General features: G+C 42.8%; 1 protein-coding gene across 9 annotated transcripts in view; it reads left to right on the top strand.

The window, feature by feature from the left end:
• The first annotated feature begins 13,034 nt into the window (after positions 1-13,034).
• The window catches only part of LOC101467845 (nuclear factor 1 X-type), a 110,592-nt gene continuing 104,066 nt past the window's right edge, over positions 13,035-19,560 (top strand). For 2 of the 9 annotated variants that reach the window (XM_076885030.1, XM_076885024.1), the window contains exon 1: positions 13,039-13,886. In XM_076885030.1, coding sequence (XP_076741145.1) covers positions 13,884-13,886 — 3 coding nt within the window. In that variant the 5' untranslated portion in view covers positions 13,039-13,883. Of the gene's footprint in view, positions 13,887-19,560 lie in introns of all 9 variants that reach the window. The other 7 variants (XM_076885025.1, XM_076885033.1, XM_076885034.1 and 4 more) reach the window with 5 other exon arrangements.

The following is a 19,560-nucleotide window of genomic DNA, read 5'->3' as shown; positions in this document are numbered from 1 at the left end:
GAGGAATATAGCTATCTGTAAGCATGAGCTGCAGGAGAAAAGTTGAACTCTGTCACAGTCATTGCTGTTGTGTTTTCTACCAGCGTCTAAGCATTTAGCTGCGGTTGGCAAACGATGTCCATCGAGCACGCACACACGCATGCATGCTCACATACACACATACACAATTGTATTCTTTATAAGGTGCCCGCTGATGTCATGGCAACCCCATATCCTTAGCAAGAGAGAAGATGTTGTGTGCCAAAAAAATGCCATGGTAACTTTTTTTCTGAAAACCATGTTGCCCAGAAACCTTTGAAGCTTATTAAGTGAAACCAGTAGGGAGACCAATGGACAGAGAGAGGGCGAGTGGGGAATGAGGAACTGGGGAAAGAGAGAGACAGAGAGGGATGGTAGTGTGTCCTGTTCCCGGGCCAAAGTGGGTCTTTGTTTTAGGGAAGGGAACATTGTGAACCTGCGGTGAGGAGGGGCAGCTAGCTCACTAATGGCGCCTTCAGTGAATTCTGCCGTGGAGATGATGAGGCCAGCTAAACTTGTTATGATGGATTATCAAATTTTGTTTATAAGAAAAGGTTACTATTGACGCAGAGTTTATAATTTTTCATCTGATTTTGAGAGCTCCACAAAGATGTGGCTAAAAAGCAATATTTAGTGGAGCGTGTGTGTATGTGTGTGCGCGCACGGGCCGTCATTTGGCTTCATTTAAGTGTATATCTGTGTGTGTGAGACTGCATTTTTACCCATGATTATGTCCCTGGATGCAAAGTATGTGTATGCGTGCTCTGTGTATGTCCTGTTCTCTCTGTGCAAATGTGTCCAAGACTGTTTATATATATGTGTGCGCAGGTGTGTGTGTGTCTGTGTGTGCATGTGCCCTCACTGTGTAATTAAATCAGTCCATTTCTCCTTGAATTAGCTCGCGGCGCCAGCGGTGCTGCCCAGTGAGACAGTGTCAGGGTCTGCCAGTTTCATTAGCCCTGATGGATGACCTCATGACAAGCACCGCACTCACCTACACTTCAAAGAGAGCGCACCAACTTTGGACGTGTGGAAAAGTGAATGTGTGTATGCATGTACATGCCAGCATGTGTGCCAACAGGGACAACAGCAGGGGTTTTTCATTTCATGCCACCGTGGCCCTCTGAAACACCTCAGTGTGTGTGTTGCATATGTGTATTTCAGCATTGTAGTTCTGCACACAGAGCCATTGCAGTTACTTCTCTGTGTTTTCAATCATTTGTGCAAGTATGCGTGTGTGCATGCAAAACACCGCCTTGCGCTGGGTGTTGTCCTTGTTGCACCGTGTGTGTGTTTGTATGTATGCGACAGCATCACTTTGCACATGTCTGTGCGTACTGTGTACACTGTGCACCAGGGCAGGGCTGGGCACTTAGTTAGGGTTTTTGGTGGCGATTTCCATATTGCCTGGGGTCATGTGGGCAAGGTGCCAACTCCTGGTGCTGTGGGTGCCCGCTGAGGCGTGGGGAGATTAAAGCGGGCGCACGGTGCCACAAAGGGGCTTGTCTAGTGCTTTTTAATTCCCCTAAATTAGGGCATGGTGCCAAAGCAGCTCCCTGCTATGGCAAACACTCCATAACTGGCACCATAACTACCTCTCAGCAAGACTCGTAGAATGAGGGAGCGAGAGAGAGTGAACACTGGGAGAAAACACTCCCTCTCTCTTCTCTTTGCACACTCAGTCGCACGTACTTGCATACTTGTAATCAGTAGTTTCTAGCTTTCGCTAGTTTGCTGGGGGACGCCTTGAATACACCGTTGTTAAGTTCATCTCATTAACTGCACTCAGCTGCAGTGATGTCAGAATCAGTTATGGAATGTGCATGTGAGCGTGTGTGTTAGAGTGAATGTGTGCGTGCATGCAAATGTGCATACCCTAAGGGCAGTGGCAGGCCACTAAAGTAACAGTAGGTGGACACTTGGTCTGTATTTGTGTGTGTCTGCATATTTGCGCATGTGTTTGTGTGAGCGTGTGCATTAATGCCCTCGGGGTAGTGGCATGCAGCTAAAGGGCTAGTGTACGGACACTGGGGTGTGTGTGTGTTTGTCAGGTCTCCGTGGTCCTTTTCTGTGTCTGCCTAATCCAAATCCACTCTCTGAGGTGCTGCGTTGGCATCAGTGCATCGTCTCAGCGTACTGCCAGGGCCTGTTGGTTCACCATAGGATCTCTGATACCTTTGTATCCTGTCTCTTACATTTCTGTATGTGATCCAGTATTTTAGTTGTATAGAGTCATGTACAGCATTCCTTTCAAATCAATAATAACAATAAAATTAATAATAACAAAAGGAATAAGCAGGTTCTTTTCTTTGTCATTCTTGTCTTGTTTTGTTTTGGGGGGTTTTGTAAGACTTATTCAGCCTTTTGTCAAAACATAAAACCCAAGTATGATGCAATATATGGGCCTGGATAATGTTTTCTGTGCATCTGTGCATATGTGTCTGCATACAAACGCCTGTGTTAATCCCAGTCTCTCCCAGCATCTGGAGCCTTGACACAGTTTAAAGGGCTGGCTGTGTCCGCAAAGAGCTGGGCCAGTGCTCGCAAACACATACACGCAGCCGCACACACACACTCACACAGCTATCTAGGGCACCAGAAGGCCTCGGCAACGCCAAGGCAGAGGCTGCCCACTTTGGCACCATGAGGTGGGGCTGCGCTGGCGCTTTGGGGGAGAGAGAAATGGCAAGGGTGTGTGGTAGGTGCTGGGATAGAGGAGAGGAGATGGGTGGATGGGGGTGAGGTGTATATCTATGTGCGTTTGTCTGCGTATTGGTGAAGGGAGGGGAGGGCACCTGGCATGTGATAATAACCCTGGGAAAACGCCCATTCCCTCTGAAGAGGAAGGTGCAGAGGGAGGAGGGTGTGTGAGAGAGAAAGACAGAATGAGATGCAGGCATGAAAACAGGCACGTGTGTGTGTGTGTGTGTGTGTGTGTGTGTGTGTGTGTGTGTGTGTGTGTGTGTGTGTGTGTGTGTGTGTGTGTGTGTGTGTGTGTGTGTGTGTGTGTGTGTTGGGCTTGAGTTTGGCTGTTGAAGACACAAACTCCAATCTTGGAGCAGTCCATCCTAGTGTTCTTATGCTAATGCTGATTCTGTCATAGCTTGGAGGACAGGTGCTATATTTCATTCACAGCTAGACACGAAAGAAGAAGAAAAGGGAGACCTCATTTTGTCTCTTTCGCTGTTCATTGTGTCCCTAAAATACATCTCCATCTTCCTCTAAAGATCAAAATAATAATTCTGGAAACTTTTGGACACATTCACACACAAACACATATGCACACAGTGCTGAGACGGGGTACTATCTCCCTCTCTTGATGCCGTCTGCACCCCTACAGACACCCCCCACACCCGCTGTACTACCTCCTCTCCTCTACGTAGCACCACAGATGCCCATGTTGCCCTGCAACAGCTGTCTCACCATGTGCCCTACCAAGTGTTGCCACCCAACGGAGGGGAGAGGAAGTGAGGAGGAGGGAGGATCAGAGTGGGAAGGGAGGGAGGGTGCTGAATTTTGGATGGGAGGAACCAGGTCATGAATATTAATTTCCCTTTTTCACTCCAAAAAGGAGCTGCCGATGTCTACATGGTGACCGCAGTTCTTGCTTTGTACTAATTATCAATGTGTAATCATAATTTTTTATTGCACCCTGGCTCACTCGCTCTTTCTGTTTCTGTCTCCCTCTGTCTGGCTGTTTCTGCGAGTCTCTCTTCTCATTTGGTTCTGGATTTGGTCGAGGTGATGGCCAGTGCCCATATTCCCCCCCCCCCCCCCCCCCCGGTCACAGGAAGCCCTGGAAGCAGAGTGGAGAAGGAGGAAACCACAGTTGCGGGGCTCCGTCCTATTGGTGCAGCAGGTTAGCGGCACGTTTGGTGACCAATAACCAGAAGGGGTTGCATAGTAACAGCAGGACGTGGAGAGAGGGTATTTTCAAATGCAAACACTGGTCCAACATGTCAGGTGCAGGATCCAGACTCGATCCAGTGACAGAACAAAATGGAGGGCCAGGATGGTGTGCCGCCATTTTGGAGCAAAATATTTTGAGTATGCATGCCATGTCTCCTAATTATGTAGAAATAAGCAGTTTAAACTGCAGTGCAAAGAAGTGGCAACAAAATGACCTTGAGCAACAGCGTCAGCTGACAAAATAAAATCGTCGCTAGCGGTTGATTAATGACCGAATAATCAACAGTATTTTCTTTTACTGTAATTTAATTAAGTGTAATTCAAAGGTGCCAACGTCACGACTAAGCCGCTCTAAATATTCAGCAAATTACTCAAAATTCATTCAAAGACAGACATCTGTGCTCACAGAGGAAGCCATACCTGTGACTTTCTTTTTTTATTTTGAAATTGGAAAAGTAAATCAATGAGGCATTAAAGATGCCAGGACAGATGGATGTGAAAGTAGAGTACCATCCAATAAACCGATGCCACATATTCTTCCCCTGTGGTCTTTCTGCATGCTAAATAAATGCAGATGAGACCCTGAGACGCCCAAATTAAAGAAAACTAATAAAAAAGTATAGGGAAAAGTACAACAACAAAAAAAAGAGTTGTGAGTTAGTGTGGCATAGCACCCTCCTTGTGTATTTGTTCATTTAATTTTGAAGGGATGAAAGCAGACAGGCATAAAGAGGGGCAGACGTAGAGAGATCACAGCATCGTGTACCGTATTGGTGGGTAGTGTGCCACACAGTCTGCCTCCTAAAGCAATAAATCTGAAACAGCATAATAGATAAACGCAATTCAGAACACAAAATACCCTGCGAGGGAAAACTAATAAAAAACTGAGTGATTAAGTGGAATCAGAGCTCTTAGGCAGTATCTGGAGATGGGGGCTGTCGCCATACAAAGACCAGAGCGGGCCAACACAACAGATGAGAGAGCATAGGGACGGGGGGCCGAGAAAACGAGGGCTAAAAGCAGAGGGAACGAGAGACAGATGATGGAAGTGAGGAAAGGAGAGATGGAGGAGAGAGAGAAAGTGAGGGATGGATGGGGCAGCAGATCAGAGGGAGCCTCTAGTGTGTCTTGCTCTCCCTTTAAAGAAGAGCCAGGAAAACAGATTAGGAGTCCTCTTTTCTCCTGGGGAAGCACGCGCGCACACACACACACCACACACACACATACCTTCCATTTAACCACCGTCCCCCCTCCTCGTCACACAAACATAAAACTAACTAACTTTTACGCTGCACCCGCCGCTGACCTGCCCGGCCCAGAACAAATTCGCTCGGTGCTGAAGTCGTCCTCGCTCTCAGAATGGGAGGAGACACAGAGCCACAATGACAGCCTGTGTGCTGCCGTTTAGGTGACCTCACATCAGGTCACGTTTGCTAACTGTTTATGACACAAAGAAGAGTATCTGCCTGCTTCAGAAGGATGCGAACACAAAAAGCAATCGTCCGTACAAATACAGGGAGCTACTGTGTCCCTGTGAGTAGGTAATGTGGCTCATATTTTCTTCTCACTTGAAGATAAATAACATAACTTAGGGTTATATTTAAATGATTCGTCTGACTAGGTATTTATTTGCATTGTCAGATATATGAAAAGCAATTGTGTAAAAATAAACTCCCACCAGTTTCCCATCTTCAAATTGTTCCTTTTGCTCGCTTAATACTCCAAAAAAAAAAACCCAGAATATTCAAACATGGCAAGGAAACGCAGCAAATCTCCACCATGAACAAGCTGGAACCAATAAATGTCTAGATTTGGAAAAAAATAAAATAACCGTCAATCATCTAATAAATTAGTCACCTAATTATTTTTAGTTCTTAATTATAATATCCCCGTTGTCCAGCTAGTAATCTGACGTGAAATATGTGATTCAGAACTGTGCTTATGCTTTATCAGTTTCACTTTGTGCGTGTATGTGGCGTGCTATCAAAACTGTGCCCAGTGTGAGCTACTGATAAACCACCGCACTGACTATAGCACAAAGACACATGCACACACACTAAGCTCGTCTCGCTTTAATTCTAGGAAAGGTGAGGTCTCTCTTCAGAAAGCCAAACGGCTCTTCGCGTCCTCATGTCACGTACTCCCGATGCATCACCAACATTTGTCTCAGAGTAAAATTTGCAGTTAGACAAATCAGTGAAGCCGTACGTTATGCTTTACTGCACACTTTGATAAACAGTAATGGAAAAAGCATTCAAATCCTAAACTTCTTACTGAAACAATAACACGCTTTAGAAGCACTAAAAAGCCTGCAGACGGTAACAACTGCTGACTTTACAACAAAGCGTCATTTTTTATGACATTGTCCACTTTTGCCATATTGGGTTTTTTCTCCAAATCACCCAGAAATTACATGAGGTGGATAAAAAAAAGTATAAAATTTCCCTCTGACCATGTAGTGATGCAACCTAATCAATAAAAAATATAAACCTCAAGCCAAACTGCAAGTATTTCAAAACTGTGCTTAATAATTGAGTTAACAGCAGCTTTCAGTACATTTACCTTCAGTCCTTTTTTCTTAAAAATACTATCAATTTAAAGGATTTTTTCTCTCATTGTCAGACAGTTCCTGCTAGAGTTCACTAGTTCAGCCTAAAAGGGAGCACATGCTGAAAAGGGTTTCCTCACACATGTCCTCTATGACTTCAAAAGAGTGCAGCCATATAAAAAAATCGTAATAATACCTAAACAATAATGAAAATTATTTCGCGAGGACCCTTTTTGACATGAAGTGCCTTCAGAGGTGTTGGATATTATTGCCAAACAATGAATATGTTACTCCCACAGGCTTCATTTAAATTATTTTTTTCACCGTTCTTATCTGTTGTATATTGTTTAGAAATCAACCTTGTGCTCCCAGATGCAGCTGCCTTTAAATTAACCCCCACATTCCCTGTTTTAACTCAAAATATTCAACAGTAGAATTTTTTTTTTTTTTAAAAAAGAGGTTAAAAAATATGATTCCAGAATTAAGGTGATATCAGTCTTTAGGTGGCTCATATTATTTTTTCAGTTTCCTTACAGTTAAAAAAAACAAACTACTATATAAGCACTGAGGGGTGGGATGGGGAATTACAGCTTATAATAAAAACCTAAATTGTGCTCTCCTCTATAGGTCTGTAAGGCACCATAACGCCATGATCACAATGTCTCTGAGTCGAGTACCACATGTGGCACATTCATGCCCTATCTCTCCTGCCAAATTTCCTGTCTGTGTAAGCCGTATAATGTAAAATAACAAGAAATAAACATTTAAATGAATCTTAATTTCCAGATAATTTCAGAATCACCTGATGTCAGTTTAGAGGTTTAGATCATGGTGAGCGCTTTATTGCTGTCCCCCAGTGGGGGAAAAATCTCCGGATTGAAGCTGCTGCCTCGAAATCTGTAGGTTAAAAAGTCTCCATGACTCTGTAGTGGGAATGTGCTCAGCTGGCAGCAGCAATGTGAACATACTCCACCCTCCATCCCATTCTCCCGTGCCAGGGCCGGGCATTCCTCACCCCTCCAATGGCCAGTTACTACCCGCTCTTTTTCTCTGCGCTGCACACAAGCGCACACAGACTTATTCTCTTTTGGCCCCTGTGCAACTACTTGAAGCTAACTATTTCCTCCTTTCCTTCTTTCCTTGCCACATACATTTCTCCATTTCCTCCTTCCATCCATGCTTGGTTCTATTTCTATTTCCGCTCTCTTCCGTGTTTTCCCCTTCAACAACACTCCATCTCCTCAGCGCTTTCCTTCAGCTGCTCGCTGATTTGAGTTTATTTGCATGGCAGAGCGTAAAAGATGCAGACAGTGTGAGCAGGGCCAGCAGAGCCCTCCCGTGTCCATCCAGGCCGGGGCTGAGATTTGTAATGCTAGACAACACTCTGCAATGCAGGGATAAAACCTCGGCCACCGCACACAAAAAGAGCCTTGTCTTTTTTCTTTTTTTTTTCGCCCCCCTTTCCTTTCCACCGCTTACTGCACTTTTGGAGATGCAGATTTCTGCGAGGCTTTTCTTTCAGCAGGGACAGGAATAAAGACTGCAGAGAGGGAAAAATGATAGTTCCAGCTTGAGTTTGATGTATGGCCTCGATGCAGGGTATATTTTTGTTTAGCTTTCACTGCAGCGCGCGGCGGTGAGATCAGGCTGGGAGTAGATGTCAGTAGTGCTGCAGTCAAGAGTCAGAGTGAAGTGGTTTAAAAAGAAGAAAGGCAGCACGACTCGGGCCTTTGGTTTGTATTTGCCATTTCTGTGTAGATGTGCAGTCCACTCCTTCTGGCACCATTATAGATCCCAGATTTGGTTTCTTATATCTTCTTTTTTTTCAGTGTTGCTATATATACTTTGTTTGATTGTTTCTTTATAGCGGTCATGTGTGGCTTTGCAAACATAGCTGCGTGTGATCTTTACTAGTAGAATTATACATGCAGTAGCTGCTGAAGCTATTGGACTGAGCTCACAGTTTTGTTTGCATTGTTTTCTCCATTTTCTTTTTCCTTTATTTATAGTGGTTATAGATTTGGTGAATGCCTTTCTGCCACACTTGTTCAGATTAGATAAATCAGCTTCTGTGTTTTTTGGGCCATTACGTTTGACAAATGTGAGTTATTTGAGCTTTTAGTTTGGGGGCCAGAAAGAGAACCACATAAACAGACACAGATTTGCTGGGTTGTTTTCTGAATTGCTTAAAAAGAGATGATTCTTTCTAAATGCTTAAAGGATATTTCAGGTTTTTCCCTAGCACGCCCCGTCTCCCCTTCATTATACACCTCAGTATTTAGTAATTTCTTCAATAAAGTGTGTACCTGTTGATTGAAGTTTGGCAGTGCGCTCTGTTTGGCAAACTCCAGTTCTGCCTTGTATTTCGTGCCTCTAATCTTGCAAACATGTAATGACACCAAGTCCATCACTGATGAGTGAATATTTACAATATCTCAGTGCCATCCACTGAGCAGCTCCGTGTCTCATTCAGCATTAGTGTTCTTCTGATAATTAGTTTTGTCCGTGTCAATCATGGTTTGCAGTTATATTCCAGCTTGGAATGTGAAACTTGTCATTTGGAGTAAAAAGAAGAAGAAAAAAATTCCCCTGATTCGTTTTGGGGTTTACAGACAAGCATTTTGGACTTAGAAAAACTCCTTCTATGTTGTCTAAACTTTGCTTGCCTGATCCCACAATGTGCCCTTCTTTTCTCGCAGTGAGGTTTAGAGAACTTATTGCCCACATAATGCTGGGTCTTAAAACAGCGTGCTATCAGAGCCATTGTGGTCTGCAGTAATGGCTGGTTTAGGGGGTTGTGGTGAGACTCACTGCTCAGGGCTTTCATTAGCTCAAATCTCAGCCTAATTGATGCTCATAAGTTGCCTCGCATGATTAGGACTAGTGAAAGCCAACAAATGTCCTTCAACTTTTGAGGCATATCAACTAAATATATTTTTTTTTAATGTTCTATTCCAAGAAACATCAGAGGAAGGCATTAAGTCTTCTGAGACTTCTCCTCCTTCTTGTATTTTGTTTTAATGACAAATAATCTTCTCTTTATTAGCGCACTGCCTGTTTCCACTAAACGCAGCTTAATATTTAAATACCTGGAAAAACACAAACAGTTTTAAGGGCCTCACATTAAAATAAGACCAGCTGCCCAGCCCCCTCGCCTTTTTTTTTATTATAAATCAGGACTGTAAGAAAAACATGGGAAATGTTGAAACCAGGTCAACTGCTAAACATATGGTGCCTCAGCATCAGGAGGAAGAAGTATAAATTATTATTTATGACACATTAATAAACAAATACATGCAGTTTTGCCTCTGTGTTATATTTATCAGCTTTAATTATTACATTTTAAACAATGTTTTTGCGACGGCCATCGGACTTTTTTGCGTTTTTATTTATTTATTTTTTTGTTTTTGTGGATTTTATTTATTTGAGAAAACAATTTGAGATGTATAATTCCGTGTAATACTGTCGACGTTATTTACGTTATTAAAACCATTCCGTTTTATAATGCAGGTGTAATTCTGCCTTTGAAATTTCAAGCGGAAATGTACATCTAAAGAAAACGAAGGGGGTATTTAAAGTTTCAGTTTCTCGTTTTTTCAGCGTCCTCAGAGATTCCGTGTTTTAAATACCTGTGGATTTTCCCCCATCTATGTTTTTTATTTATGCCATATTTTTACTTTAATTTTATAGTGTTTTGATTTTACGTTTTTTTCGGATTTTTAATCTCTTGTTTTATTTACGGTGTTTTTCCCCTCAAATACCTGGTTGTTGATTAAAACACCTGTCTTGATGTCTTGTTAATATTTTTCCAACGATTTTCACTAAACAGCTTTAAAACAAAGCTACGTGATTTTTTATTATTATTATTATTATTATTGCTAGTACAAAAACACCTTTCGATTTTTATCATCTCATTTTTTCTTTTCTTTTTTTCCGGAAGCAGATTCGTTACCTGAAGCTTGTAGAAGTTTCTGTGGGCCTGCGGTAAGTTCCGGGCTACAGTGGGCTGTGCTGAGTACACAGTGCGCGCTCACTGTGCTGTTATTTGTACTTTAATTAAGAGTTAAGAAAAAAGAGGGGGGGGAACCGTGTTGTGGGATTATTTGGGGTTTAGAGGCACAGTTTGGTGTTTTTCCAATTAACTGGTCACTCTCCAACCAGGCCGTTGGGCATGTGTGGGCTTCAGCATCTGTAAAAAAAAAAAAAAAAGAAGAAGAAGAAGAAGAAGGGGAGAGAGAGAGAGACCAGAATTAATATTAAAAGTAAATAAATAAAGTATTGGGAAAGTTCAAGGTACAAACTGTGAAACTTAACAAGACGCTTGAGGTAGAAAGCCTCTGTCATTCAATCAATTAATAAAAATGTTAATGTAACATTAGGAATTATTATTAATAATAATAGTATCATTGTTATACTCATTATCATCGTCATTATTGTTATTATTATTTGTGCAGGCTCCTACTCCTCTTTCATACTTTAAGTCATTCACCAACTTTAGTATTCAAGCCAATCATTCATCTGATTGTTGAACTTACCAGTAATCGCTTACCTCGACGTCTACCTGCAGTTTGTTTTATGCCTAAACAAATAAGATCCTATTAGTTATTTAAACAAAATTATCATTGAATTAAAAATGTCAGAAATATGTAAATAATAGAGAGAGTGAGGGTCAACATTTTGAAGGCCTAGTCATTTTTTTTCCCTCTTTTTCAAAATAATTCCATAAAAATAATTTTATGATAAACAAAAGGAAAATGTGTTTGTAATACAGGTCCTTGTATCAATTAAAGGAGGCGATAAATTGTTGACCTACTAAGTGTTAGGTTACGTGGTTTCTGCTCAGTCTCGTCATATTTTGGTCAGTCTTGGTTGTCTCCAGTATTAAAACAAAATTAAAACTACAGAAAAACAAATAAAAACGACACTTGTTCGTATCTCCCTGCTGTTGGGTAACTGGGCCACAGGGGCCTCCGTTTCTAAACAATAATAACAACAATAACAACCCCGCACATGTCATCCCGCCACAGACGCAAACCGAATAATCGAAATTATGCTGAAACAAAAACAAATTCATTTAGAGATGATTAATTGATGTGGCCAAATGTGTGGGGAGGTCAGCGTTTAATTATTTATAAACCCTCATGTTGGAGGAATGTCATTAGGCTGTTCCCCCCCCCCCCCCCCCCCCCCTCTCTCTCTCTCTAAAGAAGAGAGGCAGATAACTCCACACGCACAGCTGAAAATAAAAGCAGAAATAAGGCCAAATTCTGATTTATCCAGACGATGTGTATCAGATTCATCTGCAACAACGAAAATGTTTAGTTTGTTGCTTTGATTTGAACCAGCCGTTTCTAACTGTAGAGGAAAGCCCGAAGGTTGAGTATGAAACAAGAAACGGCCAAGTTTTGAATGTGACTGGCGTGTGAACAGGTTGAGTGACCAAATCTGCACAAAATCTTCCAGATATTTTTGTTTTCTCCAGAGTTTATTTTTAAATCACTCTTATCTGCTTTTTTTAAAGTGACTTTTTCATTCTTAGATTATGTCCTTTAGGCCCCACGGTGTCCCCACAAATTCTCCTGGCCAATTTCATTTGAATCAAAATCTGTTCCAGGTGATGTATCCAAGTTTACATTAAAAGAAGAAGAAACTTTCTTAAATTGAAACTTGACATCAGAAAGCACGTGCACCAAGTGTCTTATGTGGCAGGCCTGCTGGATCTGGCCGTTGTCCTTAAAATCTCTGGAGCAATAAACAGTTTCTTAAAACACGTGGTTGCTTTTTGGTAAAGTGGAGAGAGTGTTGTTTTTTTTTGTTTGTTTTTTTTTTAAAATCATGTTGGTGAGAATTTGATCCTGTTGCTTCACAGCGTCACATCCTGACAGTCACATGCAAAATACCCTTAGTGCTACAGATATTGATGGAAATCAAACAAAGTAAGTTTTGGGATTGAGGAAAGCGGTCCTGCTTGGCTGCTCAGTAAATGACAGCTGACTTTTCCCCCTTTTTTATATTATCAGATGCGTGGACACACAGAGCACAGCTTATATCTATGGCCAGGTTGTCATTAAAATAACATATCATCCTTTAGTGGCCCGATCTTTGCTCTTGGGTTGTAAACATTAAAAAAAAAAACACCACACACATAAAAACCGAGCAGCTCTGCTCTCGCTCGGCCGTCCCCACAGAGTCACTCTGCAAACTTCAGGCGGTAGGTAGGAGCCGGCGCAGCTCTCTAATCCCTGCAGCCCGTGATTTAGCCTCTGGTCCTCCTAATGCTCCTAAAGCCCCAGCTGCTCTCCTGGCCGCTCCGCTCTCTCCGCGACAGACTGCACACCGCTCGCTTTATTAATAATTCACCTAATAATTCACCAGTTCGACGCTGCCGCCTGAAGCACCGGCCCCCCACTGTAAACAACTGCCCCAATTCCCCGTCTATTATTTTGTGTATGTGCGTGTAAACAGGGCGCATGCTGCTGAGGTGAGCTATTTAGTGGCTGATATTTTGGGAGGGAGGGAAGAGCAAGGCAATCTATCGCTGCCGGAGCGCACGGCGAGCTTCCATTTTTACGCACCGAGGCATCCAGAGCCCCGCCGAAGCCGCGACCGACGACGTATCGCTGTACAGGCATTCCTCTATCGGCGAGGCTGTAGCGATTTGAAGAGGCACGACGCAAGCTGCTCTTTCATCTCGTCAGCTTTGAGGAGGAGGCGGCGAGGGACCAGGGGTGTCCCCCCCGTTTGCGTGTAACTCCGTGCGTGTGCTTGCGTGTGTTTGTGTGCGTTCGGATCAAGAGAGAGGAGAGAGAGAGAGAGATACGAGGGTAAAACAGATCGGACGCGCGGCATAGGAGACAGCTGCTTTTGGACACGTTTTGGACACAGAAGCTGATCGACCGCAAAGGCTGCACACGGAAAAATAATAGAAACAAAACTTACTCTGCGTCACTTCTCCCGTCCATTATTATTTTGGGTTATTTTTTTGATTTTTTTTAAACCCGTATTATCAGTATTAATTCGGGGAGGGTTTTTTTTTTAGCATCTCCCAGTCTGCTGGAGTTTTGCCGCCGAAGGACGCACCTCGGGACTTAGACGCAGACGTCTCCCTCACTTCTTTCTGCGGGACATGGGCGCATCTGACGCCAAACAGCGGTAGACGGAAGGCTCGGAGCTGGTGTCTTCGTTTCCTTCTATCGCTTTCAGAGTGGACCGACTTTTGAAAGAGCGTGTTTTTTTCTCTATCTGGGCCTAAAGCCGACGTGTTTAAAGGTCCTTTTTTGCTTCCGGCAACAGCGAAGAGACTAAGTCTTCCTCCCTCATCTCTCACTCCCTCTCTCACTTTTTTGGAAGCTGAACTTTTAAAGGAAAATGGGGCATTGAGAGGGTTGGCAGATCTCCCCACGCTATAATGGTACGTGCTGTGTAACTCAATAGTTCCTTTCTGTTGGCTCTATAGGGTAAAGTCTATAGGGCTGGAAATAAACAAAACATGCTTGCACTTATTTCAGGGCTCTAATTTCTTTGTAAAGAACTTTTGTTGCGGATGGATTTGGTGCTAGAGTTCTGGGCCACAACACACCTGTGTGCGTCCCTGTGCACGTGCGTGTATGCGCGCGTGCAGATGTAAAAGTAACTCAACTCGTTTGTCTGCCAAATGTAATTACAAAGCGTCTAAATGAGCCGCGATTGAATAAACATTCAGTACTGAGCGCTGAGTGTTAAATATTATTCTCACACACTGCCTTGTTTTTCCTACAGCTCCGTGCATTTTATGACCAAAGTGATTTTCATTTATTTGTTAACAATAAGCTACTTTTTTGTTGCAGTTCTTTTTCGTGAAATTTCTCCCACAGTGCTCTCAAATATCTGCAGCTGTAACAATTATGTGCATGGCATGTGTTCAAAATTAATTTTCTCCACATTTAAATCAGTGCAATTCTCCTTTCTGGCGCGTTAACGTGCATCGAGTGGCCCTGTAGACAGAGTCTGATCTTTGCTGCTAAAGTCACACAAAATAAAAGCAAAGGTAAATCTTAAAGACTCGCACAGTGATCGTGTGTGGACGATTATTACTGCTGTACTGGTTATTATTATGCCCTAAGAATCGCAATAAATTAACGTGGCGCACGACTCTCGCGCGTTACTCCACCTTGCACTCGCCGACTCGAGTCTTTTCTATCAGAAGGCGGCTGCTCTTTTTTATCAATGGGCACTTCATTTGCGTAGCTGATGACACTTTATAGCGACTACAAGGGGGTGGGGAGGTGAGGTGACACACAGACCATCTTTGTGCCCTCAGAACAAGCGCTGAGAGTCCTCAGAAAGAGCAAGTAGCATAAATTAGAGCACCTCCGAAGCATTTAATATTGATCTGAAAATCGGATGATGACGATGAGCTCATTATCTCTCTAAATCCAGCAGCATTTGGAGATAAATATCAGATTTTATCATCAATATCTTCTCTAAAACTGCTACAGCAATATTGAAAATGCAAGGCTGTGACCATCAGCTTTACGTGATCTCTATTAACTCAAAGCTTTACGTTTTAAAATGTCCTAATAAAAATGCAGCATTATCATTGCTAAATCAACTTAAGAGATTGAAGCAGAAGATTCCATTATTTTTGGTATTTTGTTTAAGCTATTTTTACTCATAGATTTCTGATTAAATTTGCTAAACCTGTGAAGTATTTTAAGGTGATAGTGATGGTTGTTTACTGCAACATAGAAATAACAGACTGCACTGTGAAATACTTTGTAGATCATCCGATATGTTCCAGTATCTCACTATTACAATCCTGTAATATAACTCTTACCTCTTACTCTTGCTCACACGTCTTCACCTCAAATATCGATGCTGTTACACACAAATACTCATCTACCTTCCTGAAAGTTTGAGACCTGTTTTAGAACAGTCAATCCTTAGAAATAAAACAGTGAGAGTTTATTTAGACTGAAACCGTATCTGATTATAATGTTTCTGGGAATGCACACGGAATCTCACAAATGATAAGCACCAAAGATACAGGAGGGGAAAAAATGTATAAACTTGGCACTCGGATAATTACAGATCTGTCTCTTTATCATACTGAGTGAGTATACATAACAAAAACACTTTAAAAATAATACACACATATATATATCTATCTATATATTTATATATAGATAGATATATAGATTCGCGGTCACTGACATGATCAAATATTGCCTGTATATGCAGCATTACTTTAAAGAGCATTAGCAGAAGTGTTCATTCACTTTTTGCACATTTATCATCGGCTGCCAACTTTGCACGAGCACCCTGATTGCTCTCTACATGAAGGGCGCATAGCCCACACGTTGTCACGTGTTTTTTTATGGGTTATAAATGTCAGCCTTACGTGACATCGAGGGGGTCACCTACCAAAAACTTTTTCTTGCCCCAGCTGCCCTGACTCACAGTCATACCTGCTAAACAACAACACAGACAGGCCCCAAGATGCTCAAGATGTCAAATTCTAGGCCGCATGTGTCTTCTGATGTCAGCTTTCCAATTATCTGTCTATATATCTTAAGGTAAGCCAAACATTAGACAATTGTTCGTAATTGGCAGTGATAATACGATGCTCATTTTGTTTTGATTCTCGGCCTATAATTTCACAGTTGGTTGCGCTGCGGTTGTTGCAGAGAAAACGTGCCAACCACAGAAGCTGTCAGTCAAATAAAAGTCAAGAAACTTATTGGTGCCAAGTTGGGAGGTGGGCGTAAACCTTTTACCAGATTATTAAATACATTTTCAAAGTACCATTTCAGTTAAGATGGAAGTGGGTGAGACATTTGAAATGAGCTCAACGCGCTGCCTCCTTGAGTCACATTGTGTGTGTGTGTGTGTGTGTGTGTGTGTGTGTGTGTGTGTGTGTGTGTGTGTGTGTGTGTGTGTGTGTGTAACTCCATGCTTCCCGGTCTTTGTGGTAAACTCTACTGTATTAGAACCATAACCACAAGAAAATCTCCCCACGGATCAGTCCTTGTGTGACACAATGGGTTGATTGTCCCAGCCCAAACCTCATTGTTAAATGCATTAACCAGAGTAGCTAGACCTTAGTTGAATGTGGTTTGGACCTTCAAATAAGAGAATGAATAAGGACCCATGTACAAAGAAGGGTGCCAGTGGCATTGGGTTACTTAATGTGCCAAGGGGGCGTTTGGTGCAAGCAAGTGTGTCAGTGAAATGTTGCTGGTTCAGTTCAGTGTTACAACTGGCATGGTATTATCATAAGGCCACAGCCATAGCCTATCCTGCCTAGCAAGATTAGTAGTTGACAGGCAAGTTGCCAGGCCAAGTGCATCTTGGGGTGTGTCACAATGAGCGCTCTGTTCAGACCTGTTTAACCGAACAGTTTTGGTCAACAAAGATGTTTTTTTAATAAAGCAATGCTGGCGTAGTTTCACTATCTATCTGGCATTCAGGTGATTCACCTCACCTCACCTTTAAATTAAACCGCAAACCAGCTTGTATGAATTTCTCACACAAGTCAAATATCTTTTTACTCGAGGCATCTATTTTTTTAATACACCAGCAGTCAGGCCTCTTGAACAGACTCGCTTTTCACACGATGTGCCTCCCGCCTTATCCAGGATCCCAACATTTAGTATTATTGTGTAAAACACAACTGCACAATTAAGCCAAATGCAATCTTCAGCTCTGCGTCTTGGCTGTACTTCTGACCCAAGCAAACCTTCAGGACTCACGAGTGGAGTGAAATAATTAGCCCCACTCTACTCAGCCATCCATCCATCATTTTTTTAATGCAGCCCCTCGGTTTCTCATCTTCTTTCTTAGCCTCCCTGTTTTCTCGTCACCCCCCCTGAGAAGGCTGTGTGAAAAATCGTATTTTTCCAACGTTTCTCCCCGAGGCAGCTTTGGCAGGGACTCACACGGCGGCCATTTCTGCCTTTCATACACTCCTCACACACCATGGAACAGATCGCCGGTGCGGCCTGGCATCTTTGAAGTGGTTGCCATCTCACGCAGGTTGGCTGGACTGTTTTCCTCTCCCCATCCCCCTATTTTCATCCTGTGCCTTAAACTTGGCAGTGTTGCTTTTCAGGCACCAAATAACGATGATAAAAACATGGTTGAGACACAATGGTGGTTATAATAACCATGTTTTTTTAAAAGAAAGAAAAAGAAAAAAAAGAAAAAAGCGGGATCAACAGTGCTGGTAGTGGTTGTGGTTCATGATTGTGGGGCGGTCAGGATAAAGGTTTTGTGGAAACAAGGAGAGGGCTGCACCAGGTGTGTGACAAGTGTAAGTTTTTATGTGTAGGTGGTGAATTAGTGTGCAAGTGTGTGTTTTTGTGTGTAACTGCTAATGTGATATGCAGAGAGACAGAAAGCGAGGAAAGGTGGGGCGATGTGTGTGTGTGTGGTTGGGGGGGGGGGGGGGGGGGGGGGATCATTGATATGATGCCATTCATTTGCTTTAAAATGGAGCCACCTGAGAACAAATTCCACCATCAGGGCCTTTCATACACAAAGCTCTGTAGAGGTGTGTTTGTAAGTACATGTGTGAGTGTACGTGCAGTGCGAGAGCAGGTTTCGGAGATCTCACCTCCAAAGAATTTGGCCATATGGTCGTCAACACTAAATCCAAAGAGAGAGCGAGTGAGCCAAGGAAAGAGAAGTGTCTTCTTTTGTCAGTGAAGGCAGAAAGAAAGGCAGCTTAAAACACACCATATACAGATACCTTAGATCAGATGGCTCAGACAAATAAATAAATAAAAATCCTCCACTGCATCCCTTACTCCACATATTTGTGAAGTAGGAAAATCTGTCTCAATTAACACATTTGCATTGGGCGATGATGGACTCCAAATAGGTCACTGACTCAATCTCCCGCCTCCGAATCTTCCCTCTAAAATGTTAATTAAGCAGGGCTTTGAGATTTTTTCGCTCAGGGCTGGCCATATGGGCCGGGCATATGTTCTATATATATAGTACAATATATAATTCATACACTGCTGCAGGAGAGAGTGTTTGGGGGCCCTGGAGTTTTTTTTAGGGGTTTACTACAAAGGGAATCAGTATGTTCTGGCCTCCCCAGTGCCAGGTACAGAGCTTAGCCTATTCATTAGCTTCATGTTATTCATTGTTGTACAATAGGATTGAGGTTCATCAACACCTGTTTTTCTGGCGAACATAAAGTGGGTGTTTAAATTCCTCTTTGTTGGATGGTTAATATGAAATGAGAGCAAATTATCTACTGTTGGAGTTCAATTGTTGTTGGGGTTTTTGGTTGTTTGTTTTATGTGTGTTATGTTGCTCTTCCTGAAGTCAGGTTAAATGATAGCTAATGCTGAGATTCTGGGGGTACGAAAACCTACAAATGTACAAAAGGTTTTCTCAAATAGTCAGCGCTCCCAGTTGTCCCACTGCCATCCAGCCAGACACCCATTCACCAGCAGCACTGGGCAGCAGCAGCCAATAAAAACAGCTCTTTCCCACCCGCAGCTTTTTGGGTTCGACTCAACCAATCAGGGTAGGCTTGCTGGTGCACCTGACGCTGTTTCTGGCCAGGGACAGCCAATCACAGAGGCTCCAGCACACCTGATGCATTGTGGTCTGCTTGCTGGTAGTCAGCAGGCTCGCACTGCTGTGGACCCCACCACAGGTGTCGTGGATCCAGGCCATTATTCTGCCTGCCAGCCAATCAGAGGCGTCATTTCATTATCAGACACATGTGGCCTGGCAGAATCTGAGTGCTTGCATTTTGTCGTGTGTGTGTGTGTGTGTGGATCTGTATGTCTATTAGCATGGATGTGTATTTGTGGATGTGAGGGACTCTATTACCCCATTCCCATAATGCCTTGCTCTCTTATCAGCAGGCCTCTCTGACTCTGAATCCCAGCTTCATCATCATTTTGAAACTCGTGTTGCCCCCTCAAGGAGTCGAGAGCCTCAGCAATAAAAAAGGGCTAAAAATAGGAAAAAGAAAACAATGTTTATGGACTAATAAAGATGATTAAGAATCGCACAATTGCAGAAAAATGGAAGGTTTGCGAGTGCAGATTATCTGTAATAAAAAGCTGAGGGGAGAGATTGGG

Source organism: Maylandia zebra, linkage group LG6 (genome assembly GCF_041146795.1).
Source record: "Maylandia zebra isolate NMK-2024a linkage group LG6, Mzebra_GT3a, whole genome shotgun sequence".
NCBI lineage: Eukaryota > Metazoa > Chordata > Actinopteri > Cichliformes > Cichlidae > Maylandia > Maylandia zebra.
Note: the sequence above shows the minus strand (reverse complement) of the source record. Positions and strands in the feature narration are given on the sequence as shown.